Below are 22444 nucleotides of genomic sequence, written 5' to 3' on the forward strand. Positions count from 1 at the left end.
GAAATATTATACGTATAATCTGTTGAACTTCAAGATAAACTTAAAAGAATTTTAAACTTTTTTAGTCATCTCAGGCAGAGGAGCTTACAAAGATTTTTGGAACATCAACGTCGGAATAATTTAGAATGCAGATTGTGAAAAAATTTACTGTTTTTTTTTTTTTTTTTTCTTACGTTTCGACTCAATTTTTCTGGAAGATACTGAAAATTCTCTAAGAATATATATAATATCAAAGTATTTTGTCTTTCTTATTAGCTATTAGGTTTAACAATTGACGTGCAGCTCGGTTAATTTTTTGGTATTTTCGGAAGAAAATACTGCTTCAACAGCCCATAAATGTGATGCTCTGATTCTGTGTTTGATCTGAAACTAAAAATTTGACCAACTCACAGAAATTTATTGCTCCTTATTTCTACTAAATAATTGTAATAAATCAATACGAGTTTCACTGCTTAAATTGTTATACACAGTGGTGCCAAAAAAATGGAATTACGCTGAATCTACAATTCACTATAAATCAACGCAACAAAGTAAAACAGTCTTTATTCAAAATGAAAATATAGTTAGACATTATCCGTCGTAATGTGAACAAGAATGAGCAAATATTGATACAAAAATAAAAAATGTCAAAATATCCATTCTGTGAATATCAAGCTTCATCATTCAAATTTTCTCCATACATCACGGCAGAGTTCAACTTCCATTCTAAATCAATCGAACATGAATTTCATTTCCGTCAACTCGGAGTTAATCTCTTCAAAAATTTTCAACCTCATTTATTAACGTTAACCAGAATGCACGCGTGTGGATTTAACAGAAGATTTCGAGTTCAAATTCCGTAGCTCAAAAATTTGAGTAAAGGAAAACCGCCATAACTCGAATTACTTTTTCGACCGTTGTGTACACTTATAATGAACGTGCCGATTATCTATCGCTGAATTTGTTTGCTAGACGCAAACAAAACACCGCAATAATACGTGTGCAAACAGAGAAAACCGGGTAAATTCACGCCTGGATTATACACGACGCGAGTCGCGTTCTACGCGCTAATCCCTTCACACCAATTCGCCTCGCGGTGATGAGCTCGTGCTTTCACATCGTCGTCCGTTCGTTCGCCTCTCCCGTATGCAGTCACGTAATCGAATCGGTCCTTAAAATTTGACGAAGGTCCGCCTTCGTTCACTCGTGACGGAGATATTTAAACGGAGTTTGAGCGTCGCACTGCAAAATCGCATGCGGAGGAATTCCGAAACCAAATTCGCACGTTGCTGGTTATGCGCGACGCGCCGGCGCATGTAACTAGAATTTCTATAGGGAATTTTTTTTTTATATGAAAAATAGAGTCCAGACTATCGGCGCTGCGGTTTGATTGGTTCTTCGAAACAAGTCAAAGCATGGCGGATACGCGTCCAAACGATAAAAGTGATCAATTCACGATTAGTAAACACTCTCATAGTATTCAGTCGACATTTTATGAAACATCGGATTGCACGACATGTCCTCCGAGATTGTAAGGGTAATGGAATCAGTCTGAAACATTCGCTATCATCATTTATACGTATTCAATGACAATTGGAAATATAACCTAAAATGAAACCGATCCGATCATGAAATTACAAAATGATTACTTTATTGTTCTTTTCAGTTTCTTTTTGTAAATAAAACGAGTATTACATACTCGTACAGATTATCTATTTTTCCACAAGATGCAATGTTTTAAAAAATTTTTGTAGTAAATTTGCGGCATTTGAAGATCACTTTGCAACCTCACACATCATAAGATCGCGTAAAATGCCGATATTCAATGCTTTTCGAATGAGATTAGCATCAGGGAAACATTGTCTAAGCGTCGTTCAAATATTCAATAGACTGCGTGAGTTTTCTTGTATCGGACTGAAATTTTTTTACCGACTTTCTGAAATAAATGTATGAAAAGTATGCATATATTTACATTGTGTTCTTGAGGTACGTGAATAAAATACATTGATAACATGTATATGTTACACCCACCGTCAGTGGTGTCTGTTGCCCCTAGAATGGGCAACCGGAGTGACACGTTCAATTTAGGTTGGCGTTAGCTTCGGTAATGTAGGGATCTGCTGACTATAAGGCTCATTCGCGCCGTAGCCTCGCATTTTGCACGCACTCGAGTTAGCGGATCCCTACATTACCCAAGCTATCGCCAACCTAAAAACGTGCTATTTCGGTTGTCTATTCCAGGGGCGACAGATCCCGTGATGGTTGGTGTACCGGGGTCTATTTTCTAGAGACTTTATCGTACAAGCAGCCATTTCTTACAAGTTGGCATTACCAAGGAGTGGTCTAATCGCAAATGACTTTCCAACACAATTGTTGCATCAGATATCGGCTATAAAGCCGCTTGTGGGAGATTTCGAAATGAACATCTAAATCGCTGAAAATCGAATATCAATCTTATTATCTAATATTATAACCTAGAAACTAGTTAGTTAAGATTTTTAATTACTAGCCTACCCGTTTTATAATATTATCGATTACAGAAATATTAGCTTTCACAAAATTTTTTCCTAATAAATATCGTTAAAGGAACGGTATATCCGGAAATTGCCAGAAACCATGAGAAGTTTGTTACGAAAAAACTCTTCGCGTATTTTTGCAACTCCAAATAGCACTAAACTGATGAAATATTCAACCCAGTTGCTGTGAAATCTATTGGCGATAATCCCTTCGGTTATTGCTATTCACAACGAACTAATTTGCGATATATTGCGAACTAATGGTATGCAATCAGTTCGCTGTACCGTACACGTGCTGTGCCACAACGGTCATGAAAATTCAGCTGAAAAAGAGGAACACTAGACGGAATTTCCTGCATTCTTTACTGTAACGTACGCGTCTAAGGATTTTTCCCACATGATATTCTATGTTTGGACCGTGTGGAAAACTGTAATGTTAGTATCCGTTACCATACCGAGATCAGAAACTGTGATTGTATAACCTCCGTACTAAAATGCACGCTGGGTATTGTACAAAACCTACATTTTCCTGAGAATCGTTACCACACATCGTGATATGTCTCCTTAATAATCGTATCAGAAATGAAAGTGAATGGAGTGGATACACGAATTGACTATACTTGCGAATATTACATTTTACGTATTACATGTACCTTCGACTACCAGTAGACTACCGGTTAGTTATTGTATAAGAGATTTACATTCCCGTTTTGATCTGGAATAAAAACGATCATACGCGAATATTTTTCTGGTAAACGATATCCATACTGTAAGTTTGAGAAAACCTTACTAGCTTTACATCGAACGCTTTGACTTTTTTCTTCCTCGTACTTTTTGAAATACTAAATCAAAATTTCAACCGCAGCGGAGTTGAAACAAAAAAGGTTGAATCGGCTCATCATTTTTCTTTCAAGTCTATTTCCGATGAAGCAATATTATACGGAAAGTTTTGTCACAAAACTGTAGGGACGAAACATGGGGTGATTTCCAAGCACTCAAACTAATTGGACTTCAGCCTATTAAAATAATCATACAATATTTTGAAATATGCCAAAGAATGCAAAATGAATTGATTGAAATCTTTTGTTTTTTTTTTCCTCGTGTGTATAAACAATGAAATAAGTATCGCTTGGATATATTTGATCTTGACATTCGATGAAATTTGTAAGCTTATATTTTTTCCGTGTTCTGTGTTTTCTCCGAAATTAACCCTAGAACGCATGTACGGGGTAGTTTAAACTACCTCAGCCTTCTTCCAAACTGCGCTTTGAAGCTAAAAATTGACATTATCGGCTGGGTTGAGTGAATTTGACTTTTTTATTCGAATCAAAATATTTAACTTGCTATTACATAATTCAAGTATCTGTAGTCAGACAGACTATCTAAAGCTATATACTTCACATACCAAAGCTATTTTCTCTGTGAACTCGAATGCTTTGTAAAAAATGTGCGCTAGTTTATCTTTTTACGCGGAAAATGTATCTAAGAAATGTCTTAGTCGTCTGCGAGAAACACCGAACGGTGCATTGTTGCCTTTGCGCTACTGCAGTCGAATGAGTTATACGATTCCTTCCTCAATTTATTATTAATAACGATATATATACTATTCTTTAAACGAAAGAACTTGAATACATACAAAAACTCCTTACCGATACTTTTTGTTTGTTACATTTTTACTGATTTTTTTCGTATTTCCGTATTCCGTATTTTTCTAATATTTATATCGCGAAATAAATATGTTTTTTCAACGGGACATTTGAACAGTAATTTTTTCCTAATAGTCTGATGAATCCTTCTCAGAATCGCATTAGAAATTTGGAAGTTGGTTTTTTACAAAAAAAAAAATATATAAGATTTTCTTTGAAAAATGACGTTCTTGCCGCTTTTTAGCACATTTTGGTAGTTTGTTGAATTTTTCACTAACCAAACTTCAACAAAATTGGATTTGGTCTACACCATTCGTTTTCTTATTCAAAAACTCAAAGATCGATTTACTGACGAGTTCCTTTGATACACCCTTCCCATGATATTTACCAGAAACGATTAATGCTTATAAACGTTGTGCGGATTCATGTCTCGTAATTTAAGTATGCCACCCGTCGGTATTACGTGCATGATTCTTTCCCATGGAAAGTGTCAAGAATAACTAAACGATTTATTACGTGTTATACGCTGGTGAAATGTCTGGTGTGTCCGTACTTGTCTTTCCTGAAAAATCGTTCGGATGATAAATAATTCAGTTCAGATATTTGGCGATGCAATATTCATTCCGCAGCCGCGCATCGTGGGGCCTTGCAATGTCACGGACGCGTCGAGTTTGCCGTTTGTAACTTCGTCCGAGATTCCACCTGCCTATTATGCGTTAGTCCGGGGTCCTTGACTCTCCGACCGCGAACGAGACCACAGCATGCATTTCAGCACGAGCCACATGCTAATCTATAACGAAGGTTTCGTGAAAATAGTAACGACACGAGCAAATTATGTACAAGGTGTTCGCTGTAGGCGGGAATGTCGGAATTTTTATCGCAACAATCGGAGAAACCAATTCAGAAATGCATAGACAATTGTGTGCTGCTATTGAACTATGCAGATTCGGGGATAAAAGCTGAAAATGGACAATTTGCGAAATTTTAGCAATTTTGCTGTCAGTCAACGTCATGATGGTAATACCATCTGCACAAAAATTTAGCTGATTAGCTTTGTCGCGATTCCTGCATGCATGACGTTATTGTCAAATACTGTGAATCCCAGTAATTGACAATGGCACTAAAAAAAATCTGAGGGGACTACGTGAAATTTGATGGATCGTCGCAAAATTTGAGGAACTCTTCCGAATGATGAAATCTACAGAGTCCGGCTGAAGACTTTTCATAAGATTTGTTAGAATCTTGTAGATTATTTAATACAAGTTTTTTCGAAACGATGATGAGGGTATCGAACAGAAGCGATATTCTTTTTTTTCCTTAAAAATTGGCAACTAGCCCACAATGTACTTCCATACACTCCTTATTTCTTTCAGCTCACGCCCGGTTCTGATTCTCTTAAGCTAAAAGCGCGGCGTCTACAGATTATACAATATCTGCAGTCTCCGCGGTGAAGGAGGTTTTTTATTTTTATTTCCAATCTTTTCACTTCTTCTTTTTATAAAACGCAACATTCACACGTTCTCTTACAATGGATATTGGCAGGTGCCTATACCTCTCGATAACCTGACTGCATACACTATTGATATTTAAAAGCTTTCAGCAGCGTTCGGGCAGCCTCCACTGCCACGTTCCGATATCAGCTACCAGACTCTCGCAAATTGCAGGCTAGGCATTTGCTCGCACTCACGTGTAACCACCTCGGTGATCAGAAACAGTGTTTGTATATGCATATGGGCTATTCCGCGTCAACCGGATCAGTCATCTCTCAGATATTTTTTTAATTTGGCATGTGGATTGTGTAAGGGGAGTTAGATTTTTGTGCCAAAGCGCGAATCTCATAATGCAAAATTCGATTTTTTATTAACAATAACAAATTAGACTCCCATTTTTTTCAAAAATTCATAACTTCGGCAACAAATTAGATACAATTTTTTTTTTTTTTTCAAATTACGCGGAAAGCTCCATAGAATTTAAAAAAAAATACGAAATGGTAAAAAAAAGTTGTTATCAATTGTTTATTTAACAATTAATTTTTCAAAGATTTTTAAAACAGTGACCGACACGATCAAAAAATTTTTTTTAAATTCTGACATGTTCCTTGAACTGTACTACAACCTGTGAATTAATTCCAGAGGGGTGTTTTTCTTCGTTTTCGAGTAAAAAATCATTAAAGGTGTCGATGCGCATGAAATTGCGGCGCGTCGAGTCTCTACGTAATGGCGGGCGGCCGGTTGCCGTCCACCGCTACCCCGCGGCGGCGTCGCGGCGTTATTTTAGAGTCATTTTCACGATGTAGGACATGATTGAAAAATCTGAAAAAAATACTGTACCTTCACAAGGCCTGCTCAAAGCGATAAGTGAAGTTTCAAGAATGTGTTTTTCACCGTTTTTTTATTACAGAGATTCAAAATAACAGTTACGCACCATGAGAGTGCACATAAATGATAAAAATTACATAACTTGCTACTTATTTTAGTACTTATAATCACCCCCGAAGATATGTGGAAGCTGCGAAATGAACGCACTTACAATTATATATTTCATACAAATAAATCGCTTATTCTATGGATACAATCTATTAATCTTTGATCAAACTGGGCATTAAACTTAGAAATGTGAGCAAAGGTTTTCGTCATAACTTACATGGCTATCTTAGCGCATAGATTTACGGGTAAATGACTCATCAGAGGAAGAGTAAACCCTACATTCTACAGTTTTTATAGATAGAGGTAAAAATGAATGGAATCGTCGAGTGCCTTCAACCGTTATTGCTTGGTTCAATCGCGGCTTCAATAATTTTTCATGTTCTTCGTGTTCGCTGTTGCTGCAGAAGTCAAATGCGATATTTTTTAATGCACTCACACTCCATTCGAATAATTGCCTTGGAGTCAAAATAAGATTTTCATTGGGCCGCTGTAGGCTTGCACGTGCAGCAAATCTTTTCACAGTTCCACCAATGCCATCACATGGACTTTTTCCATGTGACGTTGCAAAGAAATGCCATTCAGCCTCGACATTGAAGTCGTCAAAATGATGAGTCAAATTAATGAAGTTGCTTTTATTTTTATATTGTGCACTAGCACCGTCAGTAAAATAAATCATTTTCTTGATAACTTCACTACCGAAGAACTCAAAAAGCTTACCGATTAGTTTCTTCTGAAACAGATGGACCGCGACTGTATTATGTTGTAGATTTTCTGATATGATAACGAAGCTTTTATGCTTTAAGTCCTCATTTTCAACATAATACACAACAAAAGGATGGATGGTAGCTTGATTGTTATTCCAGTGGAAGCTTTGAATTTCATCTTGAACAACAAATGCATAGTTTTCAGCAAAGTCACCCAAAACTAAGAACTCCCCTGGTTGTAGACGATGTTTTCTGTCTTTCAAATATGCACTTTGCTGTTTAGCAATGAAATCATGTTTCTTGAGGGCTATCGTCTGTTCCTTTAGCGTCTCGAGGAACGTTTCCGTTTCTTGCGTGATCGTTTCTAAAACAGATCGATCCGTATGAGTCCACCGTTTGTAGCTAATACTTTCTACGAAATTATCGTCGAATAAACTTTCCATTTCGTGTGTAACCATATCAAAACTTGGACAACTACTACAATCACCGAGATAGCACAAAGGATTTGGAGAGTCACACGATATCTGTTTTATCAAATCGTGGTACGTTCTTTTGAATGTCTGACAAATTGAGCTAACCGCCACCAACATAAGTTTCACATTCTGGTGAATTTTGCAAACACAAACTGTATGTGTTCCTGTTGGTCCAGCTAAAATACACTGCTTTGGGCGGAGTTCCGCGAATTTTGTAAATCCAATTTTATCATTCGGATGCTGTTGCTTGAACGCGGCGTAAGCTTCCTTCAGATCACACAAAACAAGTCGTTTTTGGACTTGATGTTTTGAACCATCCACATCGCGAAGAGTGACAAAATCTTTCTGACCAGGCATGATCCGACTTATTTCATCAGAACAGTAAAATTCCACTACATGAGAGACAACATCATCACAAAGAGTGCGAGATGGTCTTGGATCTGGGGAGGATCCAAATCCACGCTCACTTTGCAATATTTTAGCTTTACGAGCCATTCTATATGAACAATCAAATTGTAACTCCAATTCTCTGATGGACCAACTACGAGGAGTCATTGTGAGATATTTAATTTTGTCCGCGACACACTTCGCGTTGATAAACAATTCTTTCACATCACACAACAATTCTTGCCCGATATCATTCTCAAGAAACATTTCCACACTGCTCTGTTCACTAATTGGTGAAGGTGAAACAAGATCGTCACCACTCGCATAATTATGATTCATATCACTTACCTCGTTTTTATCAGATGGAGTAATTGTGTTGCATTTGTACAATTTTATTCGACAATCCATGCACACATATTCTCCTAGGTCCGGAAACTTTTTCCGTAATGCTGGTGTCACTGGCTTTACCAAATTTCGCACCCAATTATGGCCAACTCTTTGGAAAGGATTACAGCACCGTTTCACATCTGTTGTAGACATTGCTTTCAGAAATGAATTACTTGTGTGAAGAATGAGACGATGTATTGCACTGATCGCTACACTGGTATTCGATTGAATGTTATGCATTTTGAAATGCTCGAAATTTATACTCGTTCAGAATAGTGCTTCACCCACCCAACAACTCTTCTGATTGGTTGAATTCCACCAATGGGGCTAACATAATGAAGGTGCATTTCAATGTACCTGACTTTAGCCAAATGACCCCTTCGCGGAATCGAGGTGGTGACCCGGACTACCTGGATAATGAAGGATTTAGGTGACGCATGCACAGGTGGACGTATTCCATATCCTGGAATATAGTGCTTCACCCACCCAACGACTCTTCTAATTGCTTGAATTCCACCAATGGGGCTAACATAATGCAGGTGCAATTCAATGTACCTGACTTTAGCCAAATGACCCCTTCGCGGAATCGAGGTGGTGACCCTACCTGGACTACCTGGATAGTGAAGGATTTAGGTGACGCATGCACAGGTGCAGGTATTCCATATCCTGGAACAACACTTGACCTGTGTTCGTAATTCATGTTTGAATCATAATGCGTCATAACAAATTTCGAATCTCTGTAATAAAAAAACGGTGAAAAACACATTCTTGAAACTTCACTTATCGCTTTGAGCAGGCCTTGTGAAGGTACAGTATTTTTTTCAGATTTTTCAATCATGTCCTACATCGTGAAAATGACTCTAAAATAACGCCGCGACGCCGCCGCGGGGTAGCGGTGGACGGCAACCGGCCGCCCGCCATTACGTAGAGACTCGACGCGCCGCAATTTCATGCGCATCGACACCTTTAATGATTTTTTACTCGAAAACGAAGAAAAACACCCCTCTGGAATTAATTCACAGGTTGTAGTACAGTTCAAGGAACATGTCAGAATTTAAAAAAAATTTTTTGATCGTGTCGGTCACTGTTTTAAAAATCTTTGAAAAATTAATTGTTAAATAAACAATTGATAACAACTTTTTTTTACCATTTCGTATTTTTTTTTAAATTCTATGGAGCTTTCCGCGTAATTTGAAAAAAAAAAAAAATTGTATCTAATTTGTTGCCGAAGTTATGAATTTTTGAAAAAAATGGGAGTCTAATTTGTTATTGTTAATAAAAAATCGAATTTTGCATTATGAGATTCGCGCTTTGGCACAAAAATCTAACTCCCCTTACACAATCCACATGCCAAATTAAAAAAATATCTGAGAGATGACTGATCCGGTTGACGCGGAATAGCCCATATATGGGGGATTCCATGTGAACTCGTTTTTCATCTACCAAAAATTACTATCTTTATTTCTTTCTTTCAGTTGGAATGATATTATATAGTGTTTCGAAAAGATTGTCAAATTGTTCTACCATCTGATCTGTGTAAATTGCTTTGACGATTTAGATAGGTGTAAATCAAAATTTCGAATAATCAAATTTCAAGATGACCTTTACGTCGAATTTGATAATTTCTAATTGATATTGCTAGGAAAACGGAAAAAGTTGTCACCTCTAGTTTGCCGGGAAACATTTTACACTAGATGTTGTAGATAATTGGAAAGAAAACTTCGAAGACGGTGGGTCCTACCGTCAGAAGCACCACCACGATACGGAATATCCCATACAATACACCTGCGATTGGAAGAATAGTATTTCATTGGAGGTAACGTCGTGAAGTGCAGGTATAGAAATGTTGCCGACGTTGCAGGTAATCTTCGTTGTAGAATTTCTGCTCGAGGCTTCTTCCGTCGCGGTCCATCTTCGCAGACCTGCGGAGTCCGGTGATCAGTGGAGCGATGAATGATGGATATAAACGTGCACGTGTACATGAAGGCAGCTCGTGCATGTGGACGGGGGACTTTCCTAGTCACGTGTGAAAGAACCTTAGGAATCTTGCAGCAGCATGCGAGCCGGTCGCCTGACCTTTGTAGTGGTTATTGCCTTATTCCCGCGCATTGCCTATATCCGACTGCCGAGATCATCTGCGGCGGCATCTTCTTTACTATGGGAGACTGTTACTGCAAGTAACAGCCTACCGATTCTGGAATTCAGTGAAGAGCTTGCCGGTTCATGACCTTGGAGTTAGATACGGCTTAGAAACATCTCTGTGTGCCTATTCTTGGTCACTGTACCCGTGTTGAGCGTGAAGTTTCGATCGATCAAGCTTGATCAATACGAGTTTGATTAATCAGCGATTATATCGGTGCAATATTTAATCAACAACTTCACCATTTCGTACCGTGGAACAAGTACCTAGGTTTTGTTCATTCTTCACAAATTTATCATCGAGGAATCTCAGTGTGAGCATCAACTTGTAGTTTTGGTCCAACATCGATGCTAACTAATCGAGGTTAAACTATTCGTGATAATAATGAAAGTTGGAACGAAGACGCGACTAGCTGTTGCTGCGGCGATTCGCTGATGAAATATTATCTCCTTGGCATGTCGCAATACCTTGAGTATGGAGTGGTAATCGGAAAACGGGTTCAAATCGAGTTCTTCATTCATTTTTGAAAAGACAGTTGCCACTGAAGTTTAACAGATCGTGGCACAGATACAATCGCCGCGTTTTTTCGTGCAGACTCTCCAAGTATATTGTTTTATTAATCAAGTCAACTGAGTAATGGTTAACCCTATTATCGACAATGATATTGAACTGTGTACCCTGTACAAACTGTACTCGATAAAATTTTGCGTTTTGCACCTAACGCAGTTTCTTCCAAGTTTATTGCACCTGTTCTCAGGATGACGAACCGCCGGAGATAACCTATTGCGTAGTGGAGCACACGGGTACGTTAACGTTGCAAGCGATGACCCCGACGCTGCCAATGCCCGCGGAGGAGGAGCTGAATAAAATGTTCCTAGAGCTGGTGGAGGAGTTGGATCTTACACAAACGAACAGACAAGCGGTCTTGGCTCTACCGGCTAATAAAAAATGGCAGATTTACTGCTCCCGGAAGGGTAATGGCACCCTGGACAATGGCGGACTGAGAACAACAGACTTGAGTGGTGATCCCGAGGACTACATCAACAGGGTCAAAACGATCGCTAGTGTAAGTTCTCCGACTCTTCACCGCCGCCCAGGATGATCCTAATCCCAAATTTCTGCCTTTAACAGACCCCGTTTCCCGAAGAAGGCGAGGAAGTTTCAAACCAAATGCGGCAGGTCGAAGCCCTGAAGACGGCCCTTCGGACCCAGCCGCATAGCTTCGTTTTGAGGTTCATAGAGCTCGATGGTCTTACCGCGCTTCTTCAGGTTTTAGGGACAATGGACACGGACGCGACGAACAGCAACCTCCACACGAGTGTTATTGGCTGCTTGAAAGCTCTTATGAACAATTCGGTAGGTACATCTTGCATTAACAGAGAAAATGAGTGACCGATCACTGGACTTGACGAGCCTTTATTCTGGAAATCCTTGCCCTCTTACAGAACGGCAGAGCTCACGTCCTGGCTCATCCAACAGCCATAAATACGATATCACAGTCCCTCGCTACGGAAAATATTAAGACGAAAATATCGGTTTTGGAAATACTCGGTGCTGTTTGCCTCGTACCCGGCGGTCACCGGAAGGTCCTCGAAGCGATGTTACACTTCCAGCAATATCACTCTGAGAGAACAAGGTTTCAGAGTATAGTGAACGATCTGGACAAGAATTTCGGTATATACAAGGATAACCTGTCTCTGAAGACGGCGATAATGTCGTTTATAAACGCGGTGCTGAATTACGGCCCCGGACAAGTCACCCTTGAGTTCAGACTTCACTTGAGGTACGAACTGCTGATGCTCGGTATTCAACCCATCATCGAGAAGCTGAGAAAATATGAGAACGAGACGCTGGACAGGCACTTGGACTTCTTCGAGATGGTCAGAAATGAAGATGAGAAGGAATTGGCCCGGAAATTCGAGAAGGAACACGTCGACACGAAGAGCGCTACAGCTATGTTCGATTTGTTGAGAAGAAAGCTCAGTCATACTGCAGCGTATCCTCATCTTTTGAGTCTGTTGGAGCATTGTCTTCTGCTGCCTCGTATGTATGAAATTCTCTAGTCAGCGCTTCTGGAAATGTTTCCGTCGGCGTGATTAACCCTTCCCTAATTATTTCTAACAGTTGACTATGGCTCGCACCCTCAACACTGGCTCCTCTTTGACCGGATCGTTCAGCAGATCGTCCTTCAATCGGAAGGTACCGGAACTCCACCGACAAAAAATCCAGACGTTGCTCCAATCGAGATAAACGTTAAGGAAATTGTCCATCTTCTTGCGAAGGAGGAAGAGCTTGTAGCGGCCAAGAAGAAGGCCGAAGAACTGGAAAAAGAAAACTCGGACATGTCATCCCGGCTGGCCAAGAAGGAACAGGAACTGGACCTTAGGACGCAGGAAAAAGTGAGTATACCATATTAAAAAAAACAAACTGAAAAAACTGGTCGAAGTCAAGACCTAGGTGGCACACTATTTTTTAATGATATTAAGTCAATGTGCAGTCGACTTCTCGAATTGACAACCTGGCAGACATTCGTGAATGTCTGGTTGATATGTTGTCTACTAAAGGCTTCAAACGCGATCTTTTCATGAGTTTCTGTTTAGTTGACTTCATTTTCTGCTGAAATAAGTCAAAAATTGAATTTGTGTTACTTGAGGAATTGTCAATTTTGATGTCCCGTAATCACAACTTTCGCAGGAAGACATGGAGGCCAGTCTATCGAGGATAAAGGAACGGCTTGAGAAGGAGACTTCGTTGCACATAGAGACGAAACAACGAATATCCGAGCTCCAGGACAACATGGAGACCCTTTCGCGGCAGATAAACAATGAAAAGTCGGAGAGAAAGCGACTGGAACAGCTCGTTGCTTCGGGGAGTCTTCCGGATGATGCCAAGGCTACGATAAAGATCGTCGAGGACGAGGTCGCGGAGGTCGAGGCCAAACCAATGCCGCCACCCCCACCGCCACCTCCACTGGCCCCGCCACCTCCCCCCTCTTTGATGCCGGCTGCTCCACCGCCCATGAAAGTTGAGATTGTCAAAAATGTGCCGCAGCCCGGAAATCCGCTCAAGTCTTTCAACTGGTCAAAAATACCCGAGCAGAAGCTTCAGGGCACGATTTGGTCCGAATTGGACGACACGAAGCTCTACAACGTAATGGACCTCGAGTCCATCGACAAGATATTTTGCGCCTATCAGAAGAATGGCGTACCGACTGAAGGCTCAATAGAGGACCTCCGGAACTTGGGTAAAAACAAGAAGACCATGTCTGTCATCGACTCGAGGAGGGCCCAAAACTGCACCATTCTTCTGTCCAAGCTCAAAATGTCCGACAACGACATCACCAGGGCCATTTTGTCCATGGATCAACAGAATATACTTCACATAGACATGGTTGAACAACTCCTCAAGTACATACCATCCTCCGAAGAGTCAGCGTTACTCGACCTTCATCAGAAGGACCTCCAAAGCAGGGCGGATTGCTTCTTGTATCAAATATCCAAGTGAGTCGCGGCGTGTTGCATTTCACACTTCGTGTGTCCCTTTTTAAGTAAAATAGCTCATCCGCAGGCACATAAATAAGAGTGGAATTCATGAATTACATGGTCATACTTATTGCATGATCTAAAATCAGCTATCCAAAGAACTCTCACAAAGGGATATAGCGCGCAAAGATGAGCCGATTTCATTCAAAAAAAAAAATGTACCCAATCTTGAGCCACAATTAAAAGACCCATGACATGGCATTTTACTGAATGGACACTTGTCAGGGGAAAGTAAATCCTGAATACTCGTTTATATTTAACTGCAATTTTAAATTTGAACAAGATCAAGTATGAAACAAAAATTTCATAGCCTATGAGTCCATTGTTAGTTGAAAAAAATGTACCAGCACGTTTTAGTAAGATTCGTAGCAAATTAGACCATTTTTCAAAGGGTATCTAAAACAAATTTTCAACATTTTTTCCCCGTTAAAAAATGCCCATTCAGTGAATCACCGAGACATGGGTCTCTTTATTTCGATCCCATTGTATGTCAAAAATATTTAATAGTCGGTGACCTCTTCTTACCAGTATTTTGTAGTTTTCTCCACCATGTTTAATCGGTCATTTTTAATCCCAACAGTTCCACTCTAATTTTAAGAGGATCAGCAGTAACATTAAGCATGCAAGTTCATCATAAAACGTACTTAATTCTTCCTTTTGACACTTATTCCAGAGTACCTCATTACGAGCAGAGGTTAAGGTCTTTGCACTACAAGAAAAAATTTGCTGCCAGTATCGCCGAGCTGACGCCGCGAATGCGATCGGTTCTGGAAGCAAGCCGTCAAGTGGCGCGTTCAAGGAGATTGAGGAAACTTTTGGAGTTAGTTTTGGCTCTCGGAAATTACGTGAATCGAGGTAACGCCCGTGGCAATGCGGCCGGGTTTAGATTGGCGTCTCTCAATCGATTGGTGGATACTAAATCGTCGTGCGCAAAGGGCACCACGCTTCTTCACTACCTGGTCCAAATGCTGGAGTCGAGGTTCAGAGAGGTTCTTGATATCGAGGAAGACATGCCGCACGTCAGAACCGCCGCCAGAGTTAGCATGGCTGACCTGCAAAAAGAGGTTGCGAATTTGAAAAACGGATTGTCTGACGTGCAACGGGAAATCGGTAGGCTTGAAACCTTGGGAACAGTACTCACTCACGCTTCTTGCATTATTAATTGCGTTCGGAAAATGTTACAGTAATCTAAAAATTTACATGATTTCACGCATAGTTTAGAGTAGTGTTTTACCAGTTTCTTGTAGACGTGAATGTCTTTTGCTTTTCAGAATTCCACAGGGGACAATCCCAAGTACTCCAAGGTGACATGTTCCTTCCAGCAATGAGGGAATTTCAGGCACAAGCTACGTGCAGACTAGCGGAAGCTGAAGATCTGTTCCAAGATATGAAAACTAGGGTGATTATTTTTACGTTCTTTCAAATCAGTTTTTAATTTATTTTCACCTTGTTCTTATGGCTTGTCATTGATTTTATTTATGACTCAGATTACAAATAACGTTGAATGCACAAAATATTGACATATTTGAATACCTTCAATGGTGATAAAATTATTCGGCTTTACAGTTTGATAGAGCAGTGCGATTGTTTGGCGAAGATTCGGCTGGCGTACAGCCTGACGAATTTTTTGGTATTTTCGAAAATTTCCTCCAAGCTTTAGCTGAGGCAAGACAAGACGTGGAAAATATGAGGAGGAAGGTCGAAGAAGAAGAGCGCAGAGCAAAGCAGGAGCAAGAGGTATGCGGAATAGAATTTTTTCACTTTTTAATTCAACTTCTAAAATCTGTAATTCGATTCAAAATAGAAGCTATCCGCAATACTCTTCGTTTAATTGAAAATAAAATATCTGTGATTGGTGTGCACGTTAAAAGACGTTGCCGTTTTTTAACCAAGCCACTTGAGTTTCTCAGGGATTAAAATTCATCGTGTGATCTGATTCAAGTCACGAGATCTCGTCACTTTTCCGACCAAAAGCCTTTATACCTTGATAAATGAAACTTTCGCCCAACTAACCCACGTAGTAATAAGAAATTTGTTTTGAACAGCTAAGAAAACGGACGATGGAGAGGAAAAATTCTCGAGAGGGTATCCTTAACAGTATCTCACTGGGAAATAAGACTCAGAATAATGGAAATAATCAAGGTGACAACAAGGGCGAGTTTGATGACTTGATATCAGCTCTACGCACCGGTGATGTTTTCGGTGAGGACATCGCTAAGTTCAAGAGGTCGAAGCGCAGACCAGTGACACCCAGTGGTCAAGAATCCCGAAGGCACAGCGCACACAGGGAAGATTCCAGGGAACGGCATTAGTCGTTTGAATAGGCCGCAGTATTCAGTTGCAGATATCTTCACACTTGTGATATAATCTTTTTTTTTTTCAATTGCCACGATTTTTACGAATCTCTTTTTGCTCATAGTCCCTGCTCGAAGTTATTAATTTAATAGATGCGTGTAGATAAGAATTTTCGGTCGTCCTGAACTTCCGTGTCTGCGATTCTTTCGAATTTAGATTTATATGCGAAAGACTGGAAAAAATTATTCGAGTGCCAAGACAGAGAGTTAAATATTTATTTCAGTATGGAATACACTTATCACGATAAAGGTTTTCCGGAAAAACATTGTCAAGCTCAATAAGTAAGTTATGAAAAATGTCGTCAAGATACCTCGGTAATCATTCAATCGAACCCAATACTCGATTGGGTGAAGATTCTGTTTCGAAGGAAAGAAATGAGTGGTTTTTTAGTAGAAAAGACAGCATGCGTGATATTTTGCGTTGTAAATAGTCATTATGCAGATTATAGCTATTTTTTTTTTTCTCGCGTTAAAACGTTGTCAACTTTTCATTGAATGGAGAGAGAAGATCAAATCAAAGCAAACAAAAATTAAAGAGATATTTAAAATGAGGCGGAATAAGAAAAACAGTCATATAATTTCTAAAAATGAATAATATTAAGTAAATAGTTCAAGATCAAAATATTTAAGATACAGATTATATTGATGTACACGTACTATAATCGGACCAATCGATAGAGGTAGGTTTTTTGATTAAACCGCTCGTTTTCCCCGTTTTTGAATCATCTACAAAATACCTATCCCGTAAGTATCAAACGTGTAGAGTTTATTTTCCTCCGGTCATAGGATCATTTTAAGGCCTACGCAGTTTTTGTAACTGCACTTTGAAACTAAGGATCATAGTCGGAATTTATAGTTTCTGAAACGAAAATAAAACAAGACCATAGTAAGATTAGTTTATCAACATGTGAAACAAAACAGCCTTACATGAAATATGGATTCAATATTACGAGGAAATACGTAGATTTCAATGTGTAGAAAAGAAGGATTGAAAAAACGAAATCAATTAAATAAATAAATGTAACGATCAATGTATAAGGATCAATGTTTTCTAAGCTTTTGTACTTTTGTAAATATTTAGTATCAATGTCTTATTATTACCGTTATTATTACTCTTCTAATTATTATGATAAAAGATTAAACATAATGTCCGATTAATATATTTACCGTATAATATTAATATCAATATGTATTAATATATATATGAGGAAACGAAATAAAAATAAAATAAAAAATACAAAGTTACGTGCGTCGGCGTATCAATGCGTGAAATGATTTTACCTTCTTCATCGTAAAACTCTCGACGTGTTTCAGTTTATCGGGATTGAATATTCCATTTCAAATAAAATTTCCCTCGATATTCAGTATACTTTTATACGTAATTAATCATATTAAAGTTCTAAAGTTGTGTTATAATCTGCAAATAAATTCTTAAATAGGAGTTTCAATGGCTTGGAAATAAAAAAATTGAGAGCGAGTCGGAGTGTCCAGTAACCGGGTTTCTTGGAAAACGGAAAATTATACGGGAATTTGCAAGTGCCCATGAAAATGCGGGAAATATACGGGAATTTCATATAGCAGCCGGGAATTTTTCGAACGACTAACATTCTTGACCGAGAAATATTATATTACCGTACATTTCGTACACTAAAAATAATAAGTAAAAAAATGAATCGCAAATTACAAGATAAGTGTTGTTTCACTATAATCGTAAAATATTGTGATTATACATTGGCATAATAATATTTAGCCTTATCTAAATAATGGTTGAGTAGTAGTACTTCTCTCAATTCCGATGTGACGTTCCATCCTGAAAATTTTCGATCCGCTTCTAGGTTGTATAGACGTCAGATTTTCTTTCACAATGCTAATATCCAAGTGCTAAATTTAGAAATGAAAATTTTTCCCCCAATTGCAAATGAACCTGATTAGTCTAACTTCGGATAATAAAGAAACCAAAAGATCCATATTGTTTATGCCTAGTTTTTTGGCTATACGTATTGTTGCTGTTTAGTTGTTATTATTTAATTACTGTAACTGTTTCCATCCAAATTAATTCCAATTACTATTACTTGATTATTAGCGTTTCCGTTTAGTTATTGTCAATGCTTTGTCTCGGATGTCGAATTTCATTTGTTGTCATATTAAAATAAAAATTAAAATTAAATTATGAAAATGTTGCGTAAGGCATTTATACTTGAGTTTTTGCTATTGCCGTTTTCCTTTCGTGGAAATATTTCGATATGTAGAAGCGTGAAATGATTGATCGTCACGACCTGATTTTCGCAAAACAAACAGTCAATAAATTCCGATCGCCGAATCGCAGGAAATCTGTTGCGCGCAGAAGGTCTTGTCCAGAATTTGCCTTTCCGAATGAAATGTCCTTTGGTGAGAGTTTTAAAATTGTTTTATTAAGAGAGGACGATCATTCAAAAATGCGATAAGCTTCGGACGATGTGGTTTTTAATTGAGAATGAAACTTTGTAAAAGGTTGCGCAGGAATAATAAAATAATATTCAACTGCGAAGAATATGAACCTCTCGCTCTCTCTCTCTCGTCGCCTAGAAATCTCGAAAGGTACGGGGAGACATGGGTCCCCTAAACCGATAAGCCATACGGCCCAGGGCGTCCTTTGGAATAACCCCGGGTGTGCGTTAGATCCGTCGCGGAAGTTGCTGCCGAGATTTGTTGGATCATTCACTCGTGCACAGGTAAACTATGTGTTGACCTGGGGCCGATTTTGTCGTCGCGAGCATGGGGACGAGAGAGAGGGAGGGAGAGAAACAGAGAATTAAAATTACTACAATCAGAGGAGGGTTCCTTCTCTCTGAGATTCGAAGTAAAATTCGGAGTCGTAATGACGCATAAAATGAAGATATTTATTCGATTCTGCGGAAACTTGATCCAAAAATATCACATTCTGGGTTATTTACCGTAGCGCTGAATAATACAAGTAACAAATGACAAATAAATAAGTATAGATTTAATTTATACTGAAATGAAGATTCTCGGGATGTCGAGCATTATCAGTTGCGTGCGCACCCCTCCCCGCTCCGCGATTGGCGATGGGAGAGGGGGTTTTCTGACTGTATAAACGATCGCGCTGGAGCAAGAGCGTCTGTTTACGGAGAACTTCGGTACTCGGTATATCGTGACAATAAACGAATTTAGATACGAACCTTTCCTTGTTATCACAAATACATATCACCACTTTCCTTAACCTAACCCGAACACGTATTGCATATATGCCGTAAATTTATTACGATTTTTTGATTTCGGAATCATTTGTCTGGTTGCAATTGTCATTTTTGTAAAAGCCCATAAGCTGGAAATCTTTACGCGTATCATGTAAAAAAATCGACATTAAAACTCAATAAATGCGGGATTCGGGAAGGATGGGATATAGGTTTAGATTTTTCACAATAATAAAAAGAAGTAAATTGATTTACCGTGTGCTTGTTCGAGTAATGAATACTTGTTTTACATTTTGAAGGTGCAATTAATTTTATGTTGTTCAATTTTTGAGTTCTAGTTACTTCCACATGCAAGTGTTATATTTAAAACCTTCAACTCATGATTAGAAATGCATAAACTTCAAATATATCAAAAACATATTTGTATAACTTTGCTTGAAACTGAATAAACTTTCGAAGGTTAAATTCTTACATAGATCACTTTTCATTTAATTAAAGCTTAAAGAAGTGAACAATGCTCTTGACAAAACCAATGTAGCTCTGATTTTGACAAAAGCTTAATTTTACATTTTTTGAATGTAAGAAAATGCAAAAATGAACTGTTGGTAAGTCGGAGAATTAAAAATTCATCCAGGAAACAGTCAAATAAATTAATCAAAAGCTATATTTTGAATCTTAATTTTTCTTTGGTTCAGCTCCTTCATCAGACCTTATTATTCCATCGATATATCATCGTGTGTGATTTATGCAACTAATATATTATATATTTATCCTTAGTCGGATTGCCCATATGTAATGATATTAAATTCTCAATTTCACTTTGAAATCACTTTGCAAACCTGTTTGCGTAATTATAATTCTTGATAGACATTTGGCGCACAGCATTCAACATTCGAGATGAGTATATACCGTAAAAGTGTTATTTTTTGTACACTCGGCCGCTCTCCCCGATCCCATACACGCGACCGTCAAAAAGGACTGATTATTTAGTCAATGTTTTGAATCAAGAGAACGAAAAAAAAATCCCTATTAGAATTTTTCAACTTCAGAAATGAGAAATAATTCTGAAAAATAAAAATAATTCCTACTTCAATTTCGTGAATGAAGAAATAATCAATTCAGACAAAAAGGGAGAAACTAGTATTAATTTGATATCAATGATTCATTTTCGATGTTCAAGAAAACACTGTTGACTGTGAAATTGTTATTCGTAGAAAGTTGATTCTGATGAATGTTCGAATCGATACTTCCAGAGTAATTAGAACTCAGAAAAAAAAGGAGTTGAATCGGATGAAGAATCAATTATAAATTTGCTTGTTGGAATATGGAATAAAAGTATAGTTGTGAGAGATGGAATAGATTTACATACTTGTGGAGAACGTTGATGAAAATTTATGACTTTAGTCAGTGATTATAATACCCAAAATTTTCAAATTTTGGACTATATTTTTTTTTTCTTGCTTCACCCATTTAAAAAATAACGTATTTGCACATCTAAACTTTTGGAAGCTGTAACAAGTCCCGATAGATTTTTTCAAAATTTTAAATTGCATCAGATTGAGTCGAGGTTTGATTAATATTTAGAGTGCAGGCTTCTGATGTTTCTTAAATTTTTCGCATAGTTCTGCAATAAAAAATATGTTTCTGACGTATCGGTGGTAATAACTGACGTTGATAATTTTTCTCAAAGATGAGCTGTAACAGTTGAATAAGCCCGCCTAAATCACGACAAAATTTGAACGTCAGTAAGTGTAAAGGCCTGACCTCCGTAGCTATGCCCATGAGTTTCGTCCTCACTATTTCTCGCTTTCGCTTCCTCGACAACGACCGAACCGGTGACACGTGTCAAAAACATAATATAGATGGATATAAAAATGGAGTGAGCTCTTCGAAAATGATATACTTATCCAATAGTCACCAATTTATCAAATTTAAACAAGCACTAGAACTATAAAAAAAAAAAATCAGAAACATATATAATTAATAAACTACGAGAAGGCAATAACGGCAATTGAATAAATTAACGGACGAAACTGGACAAACACGAGGACAAAATCATACTCGGATACACATATTATATACATTTTATACAAATAACAACGATTTTACTATGATATACACGATAGGAAATAATAGTTCGAACGTTTTATCAGCTGGTTATACATTCTGTTTTATTTTTTCTTGTTCTTTTATTCAACGTTGACACGGAGATGCGGCGAAGGTGATGTACGAAATTATTTATTATTTTAATTTATTTATGTGTTGTAACGGAAGAAGGGCATTCCGTCACAGAGCAATGGATCATTCGACAAAGAAGACTCCAAGTTTTTGGAAGATTTTGCAACCAATCATCTATTTTTTTTTGACATCTACATCAAATTCCAAAGCCACGTGTCTGTACGATTTGGGTTGACACGCTTTTCACTCAACAATAATAAAAATCCATTACGCAATTTTTCTCAATTAAAACCCGATTACCGATTTCAAATTTTGGAAGAAACTCAGAATCATATCTTCAACGCATCTCTAGCGAAGAAAAGAATGTTTCGGATTTTTTGGTATATTTTCAAAATTTGAGACAATGAGACATTGAATTTTTTCATTTCGTAACTTTAAAAGTGATCATCAGATCGGAAAACAAATTCTTCATGGGAACATTCTTGAAACGATTGGAACTAAATATGAAGCATTTCAAA

The 22444-nt window shown here is 38.1% G+C and overlaps 1 protein-coding gene across 4 annotated transcripts in view; it reads left to right on the forward strand.

Moving 5' to 3' along the window:
* Positions 1 to 17754, forward strand: part of LOC107216781 (disheveled-associated activator of morphogenesis 1) — a 62608-nt gene extending 44854 nt beyond the window's left edge. For all 4 annotated transcript variants that reach the window (XM_046743942.1, XM_046743943.1, XM_046743941.1 and 1 more), the window contains exons 3-11: positions 11416 to 11724; positions 11790 to 12014; positions 12104 to 12701; positions 12783 to 13057; positions 13353 to 14158; positions 14874 to 15310; positions 15472 to 15599; positions 15767 to 15937; positions 16246 to 17754. In XM_046743942.1, coding sequence (XP_046599898.1) covers positions 11416 to 11724; positions 11790 to 12014; positions 12104 to 12701; positions 12783 to 13057; positions 13353 to 14158; positions 14874 to 15310; positions 15472 to 15599; positions 15767 to 15937; positions 16246 to 16512 — 3216 coding nt within the window. In that variant the 3' untranslated portion in view covers positions 16513 to 17754. The remainder of the gene's footprint in view (positions 1 to 11415; positions 11725 to 11789; positions 12015 to 12103; positions 12702 to 12782; positions 13058 to 13352; positions 14159 to 14873; positions 15311 to 15471; positions 15600 to 15766; positions 15938 to 16245) is intronic.
* Positions 17755 to 22444: the final 4690 nt, after the last annotated feature.

The sequence above is a fragment of the Neodiprion lecontei genome, chromosome 6 (genome assembly GCF_021901455.1).
Source record: "Neodiprion lecontei isolate iyNeoLeco1 chromosome 6, iyNeoLeco1.1, whole genome shotgun sequence".
Classification (NCBI taxonomy): Eukaryota; Metazoa; Arthropoda; class Insecta; order Hymenoptera; family Diprionidae; genus Neodiprion; species Neodiprion lecontei.